Source organism: Magnolia sinica, chromosome 1, assembly GCF_029962835.1.
Source record: "Magnolia sinica isolate HGM2019 chromosome 1, MsV1, whole genome shotgun sequence".
Classification (NCBI taxonomy): domain Eukaryota; kingdom Viridiplantae; phylum Streptophyta; class Magnoliopsida; order Magnoliales; family Magnoliaceae; genus Magnolia; species Magnolia sinica.
In genome coordinates this window covers 126,272,449-126,292,104 of record NC_080573.1, presented here as the reverse complement: position 1 = coordinate 126,292,104, position 19,656 = coordinate 126,272,449, and the positions used below count along the sequence as shown (strand labels likewise).

At 38.8% G+C, this 19,656-nt stretch overlaps 1 protein-coding gene across 2 annotated transcripts; it reads right to left on the bottom strand.

Moving 5' to 3' along the window:
• Positions 1 to 299: 299 nt before the first annotated feature.
• Positions 300 to 18,951, bottom strand: LOC131257621 (uncharacterized). 2 transcript variants are annotated; one of them, XM_058258404.1, is made up of 4 exons: positions 18,736 to 18,951; positions 18,523 to 18,657; positions 18,189 to 18,362; positions 300 to 788 (listed from the first exon to the last, which is right to left on the bottom strand). In XM_058258404.1, the coding sequence occupies exons 1-4, from the start codon at positions 18,877 to 18,879 to the stop codon at positions 705 to 707; spliced, it is 537 nt and encodes a 178-aa protein (XP_058114387.1). In that variant the 5' UTR covers positions 18,880 to 18,951; the 3' UTR covers positions 300 to 704. The 2 variants fall into 2 exon arrangements, with proteins under 2 accessions (XP_058114387.1, XP_058114392.1); XM_058258409.1 differs by lacking the exon at positions 18,189 to 18,362.
• Positions 18,952 to 19,656: the final 705 nt, after the last annotated feature.

The window sequence follows — 19,656 nt, the reverse complement described above, 5'->3', positions numbered from 1 at the left end:
TGCATGGTAGCTGCACAATCTTAAGAGCTGCCATCTTCGATGTGTTCGGATCCTTAGTCTGTTCTTTGAGTGGAATCAAACTTTTTCTGATTTGTCCTTTTGATCTAAAAATATGAAGTTTTTGTAGGGTTTATCATCATGCCGATATTCTTTGAGTTTATCCCTAGCATGTATCATGTAAATAGGTCGCAGTTTCGTTAAACACATGTATCAAGTAATGCATAATGGCATTGATCAAACATGACCAATCTTACAAACTGCCGTGATATTGACTAGCATGGAGCGAATCCCCTTAGACGTTGGTGAAATATGGTTCTGATTGAATTAATAATCAAAGCTAAAGGTACATTTCAACATGAACATTCATGCATCTATGCTCTGATACCTCTACATTGTGGGAGGGATGAACCAAACCTCGATGTTGAAACCCGCTGTCCAATGTTGAGCCATGGGCTCAAACATAAAACCCATGAACAATCTAACAATATTGATTCACAAACATAACATGATAAAAAATAAAATAATCTGAAAGCGGCCACAATCCAACGTTTGGATTCTAATGTGGCTCGGGTTACTGGTTACTACATAAAGAATGTGTACTGCACATGATGGCATGACGTGGTCCATCGGTGTGCCGTTGCCGTTGCTTCTGAATCCATCACTGTCCTCACTATCATCACAAATATAGCTCCACTTTCAAGGATTTATGGGAACAAACCTGACCTCCTGGCTGCACTGATGACAAGATGTTGGAGCTCCTCTTCAGTCATTCCCATCTCTTTCTTTACCTTCAGAAGCCCATTTAAAAGAAAAGGATAATGAATTAGTCTTGCAAATGAACAATTTAAAGAAAATATAATTGCACTAATCCTTCCATATTTGGCGTTGAATTATCGAATACTTATGATGATATTGCTAACTTGAATAACTCTAGATATTAAGATAAAATGGTCTGATCTAATGGAGAAAACTGCTCGGGTGAGTTGTGGAGAGGTTTAAGAGGTGATTCCTGAATAAGAGGCCAATGCACCTGGATGAATTTGAGAGAAATAGAAAGTAAGAGAAAAAAAGACCCATGGTCGGTCTATGTTCGATGTAAACATGTGGCTTTTTTGGTATAGGGGTTCATGATAGGCCTGATGAATGGCTAGGATATCTTACATATTTGTCCCACGATTTCCGCAATCATTGCACACATGGAATGCATGTACCCTATAGTTGATGGAGAACGACTCAGAAATACTCTACAAGTTTAAGCCTGGAGGCCAAAAGACAGATTTCATCAATGTTCATAGGATAATACCTAAGGATTGGAGGAAACTTATGGGCCTATGTAATCGATAACCATTATCCAAAATTGATTTTCTTTAATGTATATCCCTTCCATTGATTTATCTTTTCTTGTACACACATTCCTTGTACATACATTGTAAGTTTATAAAAACTCTGTTAAGGGTAAAGCTAATATACATAATGTTGGAGAATTTTCCAAAATCCTTTTGTGTTTATCCAGTTATCATCTTGTTTTTCATGAAAGGACAAAGCACATTGAAGTTGATTGTCACTTTATTCACGAAAAGTTTCAGTAAGACATTATTTTGCTCCCTCATGCAGCGTCTCAGGACCAGATTGCTGACATTCTTACGAAGACTTTGCCAATCGCTAGACATTATTTCCTTGGTTGATCACCTACATCAGTTTGAGGGGGGTGATAATCATTATCCACAATTGATTTTCTTCCATGTATATCCCTTCCACGTATATTCATTGATTTATCTTTACTTCTATGCACATTCCTTGTATACACGTTGTAAATATAAACCCTGTTGAGGGTAAAGCTAATATACAGAAATCTAGAGAATACTCCAAAATCCTTTTGTGTTTATCAGGTTATCATAAATAAGTTTTCTTGAGTTACCTTCTATAATAACTGGTTTGGAGAATGTTGAAGAGAAGAGGACAGTTCCATAACCATGTTCAATGGAAGAGGAAAATGGTTTTCCTTTAACGTGAAGATTTGTGTTGATCGAATAGCCAAAAATTAAAAAAAAAATAAAAAAATGGATTCCATCCAACAACCATTATACTTTTGTTCATAGTGAATACTATGAGAGGAATATAAGACTGCAATTTGCAATCCAAACAAGAACTTAAAATTGAAATCCATGTTTTTCTGTTAGTCCTCATAGAAAGCATCATTTGATAATTCTGTTATTTCTTTCCTCTATTTTTTCCCCCCCTTAGATTCCACATATCTAGACAATGCTTGAACCAGTTGGCCTTAAAGGCTTCACCGTTCGCAAGGAGCAAAGAACAGGGACCAAGCCTGAGAGCAAATGGGAAGGGAGATAATGAGGTGAAGGATCCACGAGACATCCAATTCAAAATGCGCGAGTCTTCCTTGCAATGCATGAAGAAAACAGTATTCAACAAGCATTGCAAACCTGAGGTATCATCTCTGCCACTTTTCATCGTTGAGGCCTCTCTTGAATGTGATGTTCCATTAAATATTCTCACTCATGACTTGGTAACAATCTTTCTCAATGGCTCCTGATGATGATGCTATATTATAAATATATATATATATATATATATATATATATATATTAATTTTAAACAAGAGCTTCGTCCCTTATCCTTGCATCTTTCCAAAACTAGATTTTGTTGCCCATTTTTACTTTGAAACATGTTCTTTCCCTACTATATATATATATATATATATATATATATATATATATATATATATATATATATATATATATATATATATATATATATATATTCTTTTTCTGCTTTCGTTTCTGTTTTCGTGACAACATTCTTCCATTTGCCAGTAACCTTTTTTCCTATTATTGACTTTGGGACAGACCGATGATCCTGGCCGCATTTGCTTGCAACAGCCCTTCTTCATAATGCTTCTTGCTCATTCCTGAATCTCCACGACCATTGAAGAAGACTTCAATTTCTTTCCTTAATATTTCCCACAACCAAGCCCTCTTCTTTTTCACTTCTTTGAACTGTCCCCCAACTTATCAAATGATATTTGTATTTTTCCTCATTTTCTTCTCCAGCAACCAAATTTGGAATTTTGAGAAGAAAAATGTAATCTTTGGGAAGATTAGCGAGGGAGAGAATTGAATGGGACACAGGACCGAAGGTGACTGTTGGCCCCCACCCCTATGCTACATCAATAGCTAGCTCTAGATAGTCAATTATGAGGATCCATTGTGAGATGTAAGGTGTCATTTGCAAATCGCAAATGGAAAATGTGGAATTGGGAGTTCCAACCCTAAAGCCTTTCACCATGTCCCTTTTTTCTTAAGCCCTTGGCCACAACCATAAGAGGGGGAAATGGGATCTCCTTGGCGAAGACCTCTGGAGCTTCAAGAGTAACCTGTTGGCACGCCCATTAAGTAGAATCAAGTATGACAAAGTAGTGATGCATTCCTTTATCCACGACCTCCAGTTATCAATTATACATCATAAACTCTCATCCAACATGGTTATAAAACTTCTCCATGTTAATTATCCCAAGGACGCCAAAAATGCTAGAAGATTCTCTAGAATGGATGCACCCATTTGTAACAAGGATCCCATCTATTATTTATCGGCCACTAACAAAAAGCACCTTGATTCTGAGAGATGAAAGAAGTGCCTGACTTAATTGCCATGCTAGGAAGATTTTGTTAGAATTTCATATATACTCCCCATGAGGCTTGTAGGACAAAAATCTTTAACCTCTAATGCCCCTGTTTTTTTTTTTTTTTTGGAATAAGCATGATAGAGGTTGTTGGAATATTTGGTTGAATTAAATAGACTATTAAAAGCGAGAACCAAAAAAGAAAATAAAATTTTGAGAAAGAAGAACTTATTTAATTGAGTCGAGGCGTGAATGAGTCACTTGGCTTGAAATCGAATTTGCTCCCCTTGGACAACGTCCCAAGTGCAATAGGTTTCCAGAGCAATCGACCTCCAGGATACAATGACTGCCTGGTCCTAGCGGTGCACTTACTGTACGCGGGCTCTAACTACTTGCAGTTTAATTCGAAAGTGCTGAGTTGACTTAGCGATGAACTCAGTAAAATTCTTAAAACTGTACCAGAGAGAGTTTTATAAGAGAGATAATATTTTTGTATATTTGAAACTGAAATTGGTAGTATTTATATAGACTCCGAAGTGGTGCATAAGCACCCTTTACAAAAGGTTAGGTTCGTTGGGTTTAAACCCAACAGGTGCGACCAACTGGAAGGGATGCATCTCTCTGGTTTAAAACAAAAAGGCGCAAGTGCGAGTATACTCTCGCAAATAAAGTCTCACGAGTACCCATACACATACACCCATGCGAGTACACTCACATCACACCCACACCCGCGCCTGCGCCCAGCCCGTCCCGTCCCGTCGTGTCGCGTCGTGCATGCGCACACGGACACGGACTCGGGCTTGGCTCCGTGCGCACACATGTGTGGTCATTGGCATAGATTAGAGCTATTGACATAGCCCCTCCATAGGACCAAATTCACATGTCCCCTGAATGGGGCTCAAGCCCAAGGCAAAAAGACTATCTTATATACAAGATAGTTTTCTTTGTCAAATTCGATGTGGGACAAAATCCACAATTCAAAAGCACCAAAACTTTTCAAAATTTGGAGGGAAACTAAAAATTTGAAAACTAAAATTTTTAAACATATTTTGAAACAAAATATAACAGAGGTCGGGTTCATGCTTTTGCGCTCATTCGCCTTTCAGTGCAAATTCCTTTAATGTTTCAAGAACATCCTTTTCACTACATCCCAACAAGACTGAAAAAAATATAAAAAATGCTGAAGAGAATCTGTTCAGGCCTGACTCCTTAGCTTTACCAAGAGACAACCACATCTCTTACTTCTCATTGAACTCAGCTTCCAAAACCATCCAATTCTTTAGGACTCCGATGAAGTGAAGATTGTCAAGGGAAAGCCTATTCAATTTTCATTCTCCTTATAAAGATTTCAAAAATTTTAATTACCCACATGAGGTGGGTTGGGTTTGAGTCCTTCGATCTTGGTTTCAACGATGAGGCCTCGAGTAAAAACCCAACTTTCATGTAAAGGAAAGATATTATATGGAATTAGCATTACTCAAGATGTGGAATAGGATGATCATTGACTGGAGGACATCCGTAATATACTCTTATTAAGTTTCAGTTTATAAAAGTGGAACCCATGGTTCAGTGATCCAGTCACAACAACTGTTTAGGGACCATGCCCTAAAAAGCTCCTCAATATGATAATCTTAAAGTTTTAATAGTTGTTTTGCAAGTAGATGTAGGGAAGCGCGGAAGGTGAGCCCTTAAGATTTGACGGTCTACACGAGTTTTGGAACCCTCACAAAGCAGAAGATTGACGCGCCAACGGTTCGCCTATCTATTACTAGAGTAGATGGATCTATTCATACCTCTGATCTTACGGTATAAGTGGTCCTGGATTGTGATCTATGGATTAGATCATCCCAAGGACAAGACAAAAATGGACAGACTATTGTGCACACTATATCTCTCTCCGTATACTCTCGGTATTTCTTATCATGCATTTAACGAGAGAGAGTCTCATCCATTTTATAGGAAGGCATAAGAGTTTGGATGAGACCATATCATCCGGTCTTATCCCTATCTCCTATCATAAATCAAATTCAAAGTTGAATTTGAAATATAACAGAAAGGGAAAAAGCTGGAAGAAACATGGGACGTACCCACTAGTGATTGCTCACCAGTGGGCCCCACTGGCCTAGGTCCAACATCTCTCACTCAATCACATTATGGGATAGGCACAAAAGATTTGTCCATCTGACATGTCTAATAACAATCAAAGACCAAATATCGCGATCAAAAGAATCAGAGGCGTGGGACCAACTGGATCACCATAATCTTCTCACAGGTGCTTAAGTACTAAGTGACCACCTAACTAGTACTCAATAATCCAAGCTTTGCAATGCCTGTCTTAGTCCGCATGACCATACCGGATAGAGTTAACTCCTGATTTGGAGTACTCGGCCAACATACGTACTTATCCAACTTATCAAGTTATTCTGAAAACTTGATTTTTCACAAACTTCGACTGAAACCAATTTAAAGCAATACTTATATATATATATATATATATATATATATATATATATATGTTTTTTAAGAAAAATATTGTTTGCAAAAGTCTAATAAAAACAACTCAATACTGCCGGCGGATAAGTCTTTAAGTGTGTATTTATAGTTCTAGAAACTTGGTGTAGCTGTCATAGGATCTTCCCCACGTAGATGTGTAATTTGGAATTAATTAAGCCGCTTTCCTAGCGTAACTGAGTCTGGCCAATCAAGGACCTTTCGTCATAGTACACTAAAGGAGCGACACTCAATCTCATCCTTATATACATAAGAGGAGGGTAGCTAAGAACACAAAGAGTCACCTACGGGATTGGCTACTCGCACGTTGCAATGATTAAATCGAATCAAAACAATCTGTAGGTAAAAGGTCCCAGCACTTGGCTATAATTCACGTCGTAAAGTAGACAATACTAGGTGAATGTCGAGTCTACAATACACAGGTCATTCTACATGAGGTACTACTCATCTCATAACCTCATAACCTGGCTTTAAATTTAGGCCATAACATTGATCGCATAAAAAAAGAATGGTGCGATTATGTTATTCGACTTTATTAGTCTCATCTTCAATCTTAAAAGATTTTAGGCGGATACGACTCACTCATATCTTCATCCTTTATTATTCAAAATAAAGAGAAGTTCATACCTCAATGTATAAACATGACCTCAAATGTACCTCTCTTGTACATTCAAGGTTGGTCAACCCGTGTGAGTGGGTGACTGGCCTGCCGACAAAGATAGAAATCCTACATGATCTCAAGGTAAATGCTGATGATCTACTTACCTAGTTTATATTAGTGTTCAATACTGAATAAATGGAATATATTATTCATTAATGAAAGATCGAATGTATTACAAAACAAGTACATTAGTCAAACTTTCCTCAATCCCATCTACTGGACGTGAACCTGAAATAGATCTCTAGCTATAGGTTTCGTCATGAGATCAACCATCATCTCCTTAGTAGGAATGTAGCTGAGGGCGACCTTCTTATCTCTTACTTGATCACGGACGTAATGATACTTAATCTCAATGTACTTAGACTTCTGGAAGTGTTTAGGGTCCTTTGCCAAGTCAATGGCAGAAGTATTGTATATCTTCAGCGATATACGCTGACGAACACTCGGTACAACACCCAGACTCAATAGAAATCTGCGAACCCATACAAACTCCTGAACTGCAACACAACATACAATGTACTCGGCCTCCATAGATGAAAGAGCTGTAGATGTCTGTTTCTTACTCGACCATGAGATAGCTCCTCCTCCAAGTAAGAATATATACCCTGAAGTAGACTTTCTCTCGTTGGCGTCATTACCCCAAGCAGTATCAAAATATCCTTTGAGCTCGAGGCTTGTGCCTTCATAACACAACATTAAGTCTTTTGTTCCTCTGAGATAGCGGAATATACGTTTGACAGCCTGTCAATGAGACTGTCCCAGGTTACTCTGATAAAGGCTGATTATGCCAACTGCATAGCTAATATCCGGTCTGGTGCAAAGCATAACATACATTAAGCTCCCTACTACGCTTGCATAAGGTACTGAGGACATAACTAATTTCTCGACTTCAGTCTGGGGACACGATTTCCTGTCTAGCTTGGTAGCTTTATCCATAGGAGTTTCAACAGCTTTTGAATTTTTCATCCTGAACCGCTCTAAGATCTTTTGTATATAGGTTGCTTAAGACAAACCTAAACATTTCTTAGAGTGATCCCTGATGATTTTTACCCCAAGAATAAAGTTGGCTTCACTAAGATCTTTCATCTCAAAGTTTGAGAATAGCCAATCTTTAGTTAATATTAACAATTGCATGTCATTACCAGCTAACAGGATATCGTCTACATATAGAGATAGTATCAGAAAAGATCTTCTAGACCGTTTCATGTATACACAATGATTTTCTTCACTCATCGTGAATCCAAAAGTGGTGATGGCCAAGTGGAATCTCATGTACCACTATCTTGAAGATTGCTTCAGCCCATAGATAAATTTCAATAACTTGCAGACTTTCTTTGGATGCTTTTTGTCCACATAACCCATGGGCTGTTGCATATATATTTCTTCATCCAAGTCACCATTTAAGAACGCGATTTTTACATCCATCTAATATAACTCTAAGTTTAAACTTGCGACAATGGACAAGATCATGCGGATTGAGGAGAACTTTACAACAGGTGAAAAGGTCTCTTCGTAATCAATGCCTTCTTGTTGTGTAAAACCTTTAGCAACTAATCGTGATTTATACTTGTCCACTGTACAATTTGCCTTTCTTTTGATCTTTAGTACTCATTTATTATCCATCGCTTTGCGATTGGAAGGCAGATCAACAAGTTCCTAAACTTTATTTTTTTTCATGGAAGCGATCTCTTCGTCCATAGCATTCACCTAATCGGCTGAGTTAGAAGATAATAATGCATCTTGATACGAATCAGGTTCATCATCATCAACCGCAACGCAAGAGAATGTTTGCCCCTCAATATTGAAGTATCTTTAAGGAATCAATCCTCTTTCACTTCGACGTAACTCAAGAGCCTGCTGAGATGTCCTCTCATTGTCCCGACGAACTATAGGAGCATCCTCATCTTGAGGAGCAGAACTCCCACTCTCCTTAGATACATCGGGTATTTTAAAAAGTTGTATTGAAACCTTTTGCTTCATTCGGCTTGGGTATGTATCTTCAACGAAGGTCACGTCCCGGAATTCTATCTCAATCTATCGTCCATGGTCCTCATAAACTAGAACGTATCCCTTTAAATGCATAGGGTACCTAATGAATACGCATTCAATGGTTTTACTATCAAGTTTACCTCTATGAGGAGTAAGTAGCAAAACATATCCCAAAGATCCCCAAGGGCGTAGGTTGACTAGAGAAGGAGTCATCCCAGACCACATCTCATATGGGGTCTTAGGAATAGATTTGGATGGGACTCTATTAAGGACGTAGATGGCTGTAACAGTGCCTCTCCCCAGAATGTGTAGAGAGATTGCTTGTGCCATCATCGATCTAACCATGTCCAATAGTGTCCTATTCATTCTCTCTGTAACACCATTTTGTTGTGGAGTGTAAGCTATTGTGTACTGCCGAACAATTCCAACATTTTCACAGTATGACTTAAATATTTCAGATGTATACTCTCCACCTCTATCAGATCGAAGGATTTTAATCTTTTTCTTAAGCTGATTTTTCACCTCAGCTTTATATTTAAGAAAACAATCAAAAGCCTCAGATTTGTGTGAGATGAGATACACATATCCATGGCGCGAGTAATCGTCGATGAAAATGACAAAGTATTACATCCGTTTTTGGCATGTACATTAAAGGGTCCACAGATATCTGAATGGATTATCTCTAGTGTGCCCTTGGACCTAGCCGCTTTGGGAAATGGTTTCTTCGAAGTCTTCCCGGACACATAATGTTTACAAAATGACAAATCAATTTTGGATAAGGAGTCTAACAAACCAGAACGTACTAGTCTTGTCATACGATCATTTTCGATGTGATTTAACCTCGCGTGCCATTTTTGAGATTCAGATATTACAGTTTTATTCAACATAGCAGATAAAGCAAGAGGTGCATTATCACAATCTACGTCCAGAATAAATAAATCTGAAATTAAATTTTTCCATGCAAAGATGATGTTATTCAGTCTTAAAGAAACTCTTGTCCCAGAAAATCGAATATTAAAACCATCAAATAATAACTTAGAAACAGAAATTAAATTCTGACGCATCCCCGATGCATAAAAAGTATCATGGAGGATTATTGTTTGCCCTATGCGCATACGGAGATGGAAAACGCCAATCCCTAGTACGTCTTCAATAGCGTTATTGCCCATGTACAGCTTGTAACTTCCCTTGGTTATAGGCCGAAATTCCTCGAGTCATCGACGACTCTGTGTCACGTGCTTTGTTGCGCCTGAATCCAAAATTCACTCATTAGATATAGTATTAACGGAAAGGATTTTAGAACTAATGCCTACATACAAAGTATCTAGTAACTGAGAAATTACCATCTTTTTATGGGCACACTGCCGAGCATAATGGTCGGAATTTTCACAGACAAAGTAAACTACATTTGTCTTTTTCTGCTTCTTCTTTTCATTTCCTTTCTTGAGATTTGGAGGAGGTGCTATGGACTTCTGTTCTTAGTTATTCTTTTTCTCCTTCTTTCGAGCTTTGAACCGTTTCTTGTTAACTTTTCGCTTATGGGTCTCTGCTACAAAGGCCTTAGCTGAACTTCGCTGAATTGCATTCATTTTAACCTCACGTACCAAGTGGCCACAAAAGTCTCTGAACGTAGTGATTGAATCAGTATGATTCAGGATTCTTTTAATTTGGGCTCAAGATTCAGGCAAGGAATGGTGCATGGCTATAATCTTTTAATTTTCAGTCAATTTAAACCTAACATTCCTAAGAGTGCCTATCATTTGCTCTGTCTTACGCATATGATCTTTGATGGGGCAGTCGACTGACATCCTATACTCTTGGAATTCTAATTCCATTGCCCGAACTCTCGCATTTGACTTCTGTGCATAAGCATTTGTTAGTACTTCCCAGATTCCCTTAGCAGTTTCATGTACTTCATACGTAGGTATGAATTCTTTGTGCATAGTGCTAAGAAGGACATTACGAGCTGAACGATTCTGTTTTCGCTACTTATTATAGCGAGTCATCGCAACCCTATGTTCTTGTAAATTTTCATTTTTAGCCAATATAGGTTCCTCTTGAACTTCATCGAGTGTGTGCGATATGTTGTCCTCGTCCAGAAGACATCACACCGCGCGGGACCAGTCTTCGTAGTTGTTGCCGTCGAAATGTTGTCCTTTCAGCTGTTCAGCGATTAACGCTTTAGTGACCATCTCTACATTGCATAAGTATCACTACTTAGCTATGGTCTAAGGTATTGACACTAATCATCAGCATTTCTACGTGTTATACAAATTTTCAGAGTATAAAAGTAGTCAATACATCTTAATGAGATCTAAAAGTCCACATACCTGAATAGGCGGTGTAGAACAATCAAATTCTCTATTTAGGATGAAATTGATGCTTTTAAAAAATTATAATTATATAACGTGCAACCATCTATTACTTAGTTGCATGTATCATTTGGTGGAGGAGAATAAACTCCTACTCAGGTTATGCATAACCTTTATTTATAGGAAGTTCCTAAACACTAAATTTTTCTAATTTTCCAATGAAAAATAAGGAGGGCTTAGATTTAATCACATCAAGCTTGATAATATCACACATATATAAACATTATCATCAGAAAAAATAATGAAGTGCATAGCCATAAAGAGAGTTCAATTATCACCTGTGATAATGACCATTAGTGATGGATCCGATCATTACCGTTAATGTTCAATATTGATGATTGATCCTATCATCAACATTGATCATCATAGTTAATGATCGTTTCAATCACTAATGATATCTGGATCAACAGCGAATAGTATGATATAAAGAAAATCATAATCACACATATGTATATGTACATGTATATGAGCAGTATTGCAATCCCAGAGCTCATCATATCACAAGCATATATGCATCCAATGCATACAAGACTTCACTTGTCCGTACTTGCCTAAGTTTCCTGAGAAATCCACTCAGTTGGTTGTTATCCACCATTGGTTCGAAGGCCACGCCACTCATCAGTTGGCTAGGATTGTTAGATCCATGTAACTTTCAAGCTGTAGCCAATGCAAGGTAGGTCTTTGAAATGGATAGTCAAGATAAAAGAAGCAAATGTCTATCACATATGCCTCATCATGTATTTTCCATAACAAGAAGCGTAGGTTATGATTTTCCGCTCATGTTAAATTTCTATTTTGAGCGCATCATCAATAAAGCGTGGTATCGTATGAGCGGAATTTATCTCATGTACATGTGCCTTATTGCCACAGGTGACATGTATATCGGATTAGTAAATCAGAAGTTTTCTCATATACATGTGCCACATCGCCATTTGGATGGACGGTTTGGATATGTGCCACATCGCCATTCGGATGGACGGTTTGGATATATTACGTACATCGTGATTAGACAGACGTGAATACAACAGCTATATGATTTTGTGTACTTCACCTATACAACAACTATTATAATTGTGTACGTCAGCTATACAACAAATTAGCTAGTTGTGTACGTTAGCTAATATACAATAGATTAGCTAGTTGACGATACACATATTAGCTAGTTGTGTACATCAGCTAATATACAACAGTTAGCTAATATACGTGTGAAGCAGCCAACATGTGTGAAGCAACTAACACGTGTACAGCAGACCCACCATGTAACAGTCAACACGTGTATAACCAACACGTGTGAAGCAGCCACACGTGTACATTGTATACGTGTACAGCAGCCAACACGTGAAATAATCAACACGTGTACATTGCATATGTACACGTGCAACACGTGTACATGTGCACATCAGCCAACACTTGTACACACGTGTACAGCAGCTATATGGAGAGATGTCTCCCAGTACACACGTGTATAGCAGAAGTCAACACGTGTACACACGTGTACAGCAGCTATATGTCTTGGCGCGTGATATGTCAATACAAGTATGGAGAGATGCGTCACCAGCAACAATGTTTAAGTGGTGTAGTTCAATATAACTACTATTGCTTGGATATATTGGGTGAGATGTACACGTATGTACTTCAATACAACAACTTATGTAAAGTACCAGAATGTATACATCCATGCCGTCTATCCGTTACGACAGCTTATTTTAAGGCATTTTAAGGCATGCTTACAAAAAAAAAATCATATCCAAAGTTAAAGTGCCAGTAGATTATTTTTAGTTCAAGCATTAATGGCTAAGAAATTGTCCATTCCGGAAATCAATTAGGCCACATGTTAAAATTTTGGTATACATGAGGGGCCCACTCCATTGATATGGGGAACAAGGGCAAGATCTTAATCATTCATATGAAAATCTGCCGTTGATATAATATGCTGTGGCCATGAATCAAGCATGACAGCTAATCAAGTAATTTAGATTTCATATACATCAAGTGCACCATTGTTATCTGAATTCTATTTTTCTTCTCAAGCCTAAAAATAAGCACGCCGAATGGATGGACGTCAATACAGAAGCAATATATCTAACGAATAACAGCTATATTTCTCACGTACAGCCTAAAATCAAGCATGGATTGCAATCCAAAAAGAAAGGATGAGCCACTTACCTTTTTAGATGAAAATTATAATCGGAGATCCGCCGTTGAATGCTCTGCTATAGGGAAGCGCGGAAGGTGAGCCATCAAGATCTGACGGTTTACACGAGTTTTGGAACCCTCACAAAACAAAAGATTGACACTCCAACAGTCCGCCTATCTACTACTAGAGCAGATGGATTTATTCACACCTCGATCCTACGGTATAAGTGATCCTGGATTGCGATCTATGGATTAAATCATCCCAAGGACAAGCTAAAATGGACAGACTATTGGGCACACTATATCTCTCTACGTATACTCTCGATATTTCTTATCATGTATTTAACGAGAGAGAGTCTCATCCATCCTTCCTAAGAGTTTGGATGAGACCATATCATCCGGTCTTATCCCTATCTCATATCATAAATCAAATTCAAAGTTGAATTTGAAATATAACAGAAAAGGAAAAAGCCAAAAGAAACATGGGACGTACCCACTAGCGATTGCTCACCAGTGAGCCCCACTAGCCTATGTCCAACAGTAGACACTAAGAAAAATACAAGGGTCCATATTCAACTGGTAGGAAAGAAGGCCCCAAATTCATAGCTAGGATCTAGTCAATGCATGGAAGGTTGCATCACCCAATCGTCTGGGTAAATGAAATATGGGCTTCACTTGTATGAACCATAGTTGGTAAATTGCCATTTTAAACTTTGTGCTAATGAAAAAAAAAAAAATCTTATAATTGCTCAAATGTTTAAAACTCAATATATTTAAAAAGATAGGAAAAAACTCATTTCTTGAAACTGAATTAATTTTGTTTTTTTAAGTTTTATCAAAAGGAAAAAAAAGATAAAAAATCTAAAGCCAATTCATAAGGCAGAGAGTGGTGGTTGTCATCTATTGGTAGAACTAGCGATATTGATCTAGAGTGAAAGTGGGAGCAAATGTAGCAGGGCCGACAGGACTTGTATTGCCATGGAGTAGTAGTGCGCCTGATTTGGTAGGAGTTGAGTTGGGGAGGTGATGACCAAGTGGATAACCATGAAGTGCATAAAAATTTTCATTTGTGATACAAGTGGGTCGATGGCGACACCAGTCATGGTTGTCTTTAGAAAGGTTTCTCCTTGGATCGTGAGAATGACTCACATTGTATCGACTGTTCACAGCGAGCAAAGTTGTGGCATTATCGGAAGGTTTGTGGGCAATAGAAACTTCTTGCTATTTTTATTCTTGCAGTAGTAAAGAGTACACTTTACTGATTGTAGGAAGATGATTCATAAGTAAGAGTTGTCCTTGAATTGCTGAATAAATTTCATTAAGCCCCATAAGAAATTGCATGAGATATTGTTATTAGTGATGAGAAGTAAGTTCCTTAGTAGCCCCCTAAGTGCACAAAAAAAGAAAAGAAAAAAAGAGAGAGAGAAGGATAGTTCATTCCAATATGATTTCAACTTAGAAAAATATGTGGGAATGGCCGATTGGCCTAGTGTGTGAGAACTGATGAAGCACTCAAGTTGAAAGATGGGTGGAACATTGCTTTGAGAAAATCGATTAAGTAGACCAAACATCATAAGTATTGTCCATGTAGACTACATTGTTTGATAACTTTTTAGTTAGGGCATTGAGATTCCAAGATAGGACCAAATGGTTGCAACGGATGCATAAGGCAAAAGTAGACAAATCAATAGATGGTTGTGGTTATGACCATCAACAAAGCACAATTTATAAATTTATTTATTTATTATTATTATTATTATTATTTACACTAAGGGCAACAATGCCATGACTCCAAGTGGCATAATCATCACCTGTGAGCAGTTGAGGAACCCGGCTGATCAGAATGATGAAGATACAGGGGATGTGATGAATAAATTTGGAGTTTCCTGAACATTGCCTGAATCAGATCGACATAAAAGGATCTAAAGAGGCCTAGTCATTAGAATGATGGGAGTGCGATGTTTTGATACTCTCTATCCGTACAATGCACCAGAACGTAGGGCTAAAAGTTGAGCGCTTTCAACCCGACCGACCCGACATTGGGTAGGGCTCGGGCAGGATGTATTAGGTCTGGTCTCAAGCTTGGGCTATATAAACACCAAGGCTCAGGTTGAGGTCTTGGGTTGCCTGAACCAACCTGAACCTGATTGATATATATATAAGTTATAAATTATAATTAAGTGTGGATTGTTTGTGTTGAAGGCACAGGAAATTTAAGTGCATCGGATTTCATTAGTCCACGCCATTTGCCATGACTCAAGCTACTAAGATAGGATAGATTTCTCTCCCAAATAGATTGCGTGCTCCATGACACGACTTTTAAAGTCGTCCTATATTTTAGCTTGTTTGTTTAGAAAAAAATATTCTTTTTTTTTTTTCAGTAAATAACTATGCATATAATTAATAAAATCATAGGTACAAAAAATAAGACTGTATTGGGATATAATAGACTAATGTAATAATAAAAATATTAGCATGTATCCACCCTATCAACCCGGCTAACCCCGCTTGGATTGGGCTTGGGTCGAGAATTCCCAGCCCCAAGGTTGGGTTAGGTTGGGGCTGAGGTATTGGAACTTTTGGTTGGGCTAGGGTTGAGAATTCCCAGCTGGGTTGGGTTGGGCTAGGGTTGAGCACTAACCTGACCCAACCCCCTAACAGCCATGTGCACGCACACCGTCACTAAGACAGTGAGGAAGATTACCAAAGATAGGTTCGACGGACGCGATCTGCCGGAGAAGAAGTGTGCAAAGGCAATGGTTTTCAGCCATTGTGCACGCACATCGTCGTTGCTTGAGTCTAGAAAGTGGAAGTAGAAATGCGGAGATGTCGGATAAATAAAACGGAAGAAATTGAAATCGATTTGCTCTTGTAATTTCTAAGTGTCTGCGTATCATCCGTGACACTCTGCCAGAGTATCAAAGTTTTTCTCCACAGACAAATGGACGACGTAATCATATAGAAAGAATTTACCAAAACGTAAATAAAAGAAAAAGTAAGGTACTTGCTCGTGTTGCCAAGGTCATGAAATTCATCCTTGCCTGGCCTTATTCCAAAAGTCAGTTTGATTCAACACAAGGTGGCCCACCTCATAAATTTAAAACTAAAACTTTAAAATGCACCTGGTATGGTCCACCTGAGTCCTGGAATACTGAATATTTGGGTAATTCATTTGTGCTCAACGAGACACATCAAATGAATGGATTGGATGGCATATAAACACCAGGTGGGTCCTACACGTAATTATTGTGGGCATCCCGTCCTAACCTTTTCTTATGGTGTGGCCCACCTGATTGTTGGATTATCATGATCTTGGCTTTCAAGGTAAACATGAGGCAGTACACCTGAGACGGCATGGATCTTATGAAAGTTCCACCCACAAGGCTCTCAGTTTGCTAAAGTTACCTACGGGTAACCTAGGGCGAGGTATAGGCTGGCGCTGTTCAAATGAAATATGGCTCGTCTCGATAAATCTGAAAGAGTCTGCCATTCCTCGCCGTTCAATTAAATCCAAAACGCGATTGTGTAAGATGCACGACTGGTAATTTTTTAACATGTGTGCTATCCATTAAGGACCTAACTATTGGACGGTCTTGATCACCAGACAGTGGCCGCCTCTAGGGTACCATGAAAAAGAAAAAGAAAAACAAAAGTGAGAGAAATGCGAGGGGATCCTCGCAAGGAGAGATTACGGCATGCTCGCAAACATGGAAAACGTATGCGAGATCTTGACCAATCATTAGGTGGGGTGTTTCTAAATCAGGCCAATCAAAGACAAGATAGTAGCGAAGAGTAAGGCTTTCAACGGGCCCGGCTAGGGGCAGCTAATGTCCATCCGAACCTGGCCTGACAGGCTGAAAGAACAATGCTGAGTTCTAGGGCTGTCAACGGGCCGGGCCTAGGGTCGTGCCGAGCGGGCGGGCCAGCCCTATATAGGATTCTGATATTTCGCCGGAACCGGGCCCATTGACACCCCTAATGAGCTCGAGCCCAGATTGCGTACTAACTCAGTATGCTTTTATCGTCCTGATTAAATTCTGTTAGACCTGCAGTGAATTCATTTGGTTTATCCATGCCGTCCATCCGTTTTTCCAGCTCATTTTAGAGGTTGAATCCAAAATTGAAGCATATCCAAATCTCAAGTGGGCCAGACCACAGTAATGATTTCCACCGTTAAAACCTTTTTAGGGCACACACTGATGTTATTTGCCATCCAACCTATTCATAAGATCACAAAGACATGGATGAAGGGAAAACACAGATATCAGCTTGATACAAAACTTATGTAGCCCCCAAGAAATTTTCAACGGCATACGTTCAATTCACACTATTTACCGTGGTTTAGTTCAATTGAGCTTTGTAATGCTTCATTTTTGTTCTTAAGCCCTAAAATTATCTGGTAAAATGGATAAAATAAATAAACACGGTGGGCCCCACAGCCTGGCTACCTAATTCTGTGCAAGATATGGGCTGTCCATTAAGTGTGCCCACCACGAATGATATAAACAGGTTGATGGACTGTTGGACATAAGCCTGAGATGAGTCCATCATCTCGGTTCTATTAAAATGGCTTAAATTGTAGCCCTGGACCCAGACCAACGGCCATTTTAATCCAGGCCCGACTGAAGCTGGCCAGCCCAGCTTATTGACAGCCCTACTAGAACCCCAGTATGGAAAGAAATCTCTGCACAGAACACGTAGCAATGTGATGTAGGGATCAAGACCGTCCATCTAGTGGGAAATGTCATGGAGGATCCATTTTCCAACAAGCACATATAAAGGAAGATCCTAGCCATATGATTAGTAGATTTAGTTGTGATAATTCAAAATGGCTACACGATGCACTGGATGGACGGTCTGATTGAAGGGAAGAAATTACTTCGACGTAGGCCGTGGTCAACATTTCATCAGGGATGTTTTCGTGGACGAAGACCGAAGTGATCTTCACGTCCAAACCTTCAATCACGCGCTGCACGTGACCCACTCCTCTCGACCCTTTCCTCCAACTCATCTTTATTATAAATCTCCCCTCCGTCAGCTCCTCCGTTTCCACCTACCACACGTGATAAACAACCTCAACCACCTCATTTCAACCCCCACATGCACGTGCGAGAACCATGCCTGAGCATGCATGCGTGACTCAAAAGAAAATGCAGAGATTATGAAATTTAGAAAACTGAAGAAGAATGGAAGAAAGAAATATATTATTGTACTCCTAATATTTGAGGTCCTTGGCTTTCCGACGAGCTCGCATACTTCTCGGGCAATTCCCGCTCGATCTGCTCCGTCTCCTCGTGAATTCTTTGAAGATAATCTCGAGCACCTTCGAGGATTGATCTCTCGTCGGTCTGCCATTGTATACGAGATTTTTATTTTTGTAATTTCAATAATAATAATAATAATAATAATAAAAGAAAAAGTTCAACCTCTATCTGGTTTGGAACAAGAGAGTGTAGATCTTGCAGCAGTTGGGCTCTCTTCGTGCGTGCCCAACCACCAAGACCACCATCGTTCTCTTCATCATTGTTTGAAGAGCTGTGATCATTGCTTGAGCTCATGTTTTCTGACATGGCCAGTTCAGAAATCGATGGCAATGATCGTCGGAAAGTGCATCTTAGAGAAATGGTGATAGAAGGTTGATATGGAACAGCTCTTGGTACATGCTTCTCATTGTTTGTTCTTATATACATTTTTTCTTTTTATTATTATTATTATTATAATTATTTTCCTTTTTACTTATTTATATTGGGTTTGTTGGGTTTTGCAAGAATAGGTACGGAAGCGAGGATTACACTTTTGGGAAAAGATGTTAGAGAAATGCTCTAGTTCTATCTAGTTGATCGATCTTAAATATCTCTTAATTGTCGCATGGCATTTGAGTTTTGTACCGTTTAAGAATTGTATTTTTAAAAATGGCAAAACTGCTCTCTCATTGCATATGATTCGACTGTAACGGCATTTTCTCCTCGTCTCGTTGATGTATCAGTAAACCATCTATAACCCAAATACCAAAAAACTAATCTTGGATCAGTAAACCATCCATAACCCAAATACCAAAAAAAAAAAAATCTTAGTAGTTATAGAAACCTGAAAGTGATCGCGGACACGGAGATTGTTACTCGTGAAAAATCCGCGTCATCCATCTGTTTTGCATCAACACAGCACGTGAAACTAAAAATCAGATAAATTCAAGAAACTAAAAATCAGAAAAATCCAAAACTCATATGGGCCATACCAGACAAAACAGTGTGGATTGAATGATTGGGTTGACAGAAGTTTCGTATCCCGATGATATTTGTGACTACGGTTTATCAGAATGGTAATAACTCTATGAACGGTTAGGATCG

Bases quoted from the DNA above. Each gene is read 5' to 3' on its own strand.
- LOC131257621 (XM_058258404.1), bottom strand. From the start codon at position 18,879: ATGTCAGAAAACATGAGCTCAAGCAATGATCACAGCTCTTCAAACAAT. The intron at 18,658-18,735 runs GTTGAACTTTTT...ATACAATGGCAG, and splicing joins TTGTTCCAAACCAGATAGAG to ACCGACGAGAGATCAATCCT. The intron at 18,363-18,522 runs GTACAATAATAT...CACGTGTGGTAG, and splicing joins AAGGACCTCAAATATTAGGA to GTGGAAACGGAGGAGCTGAC.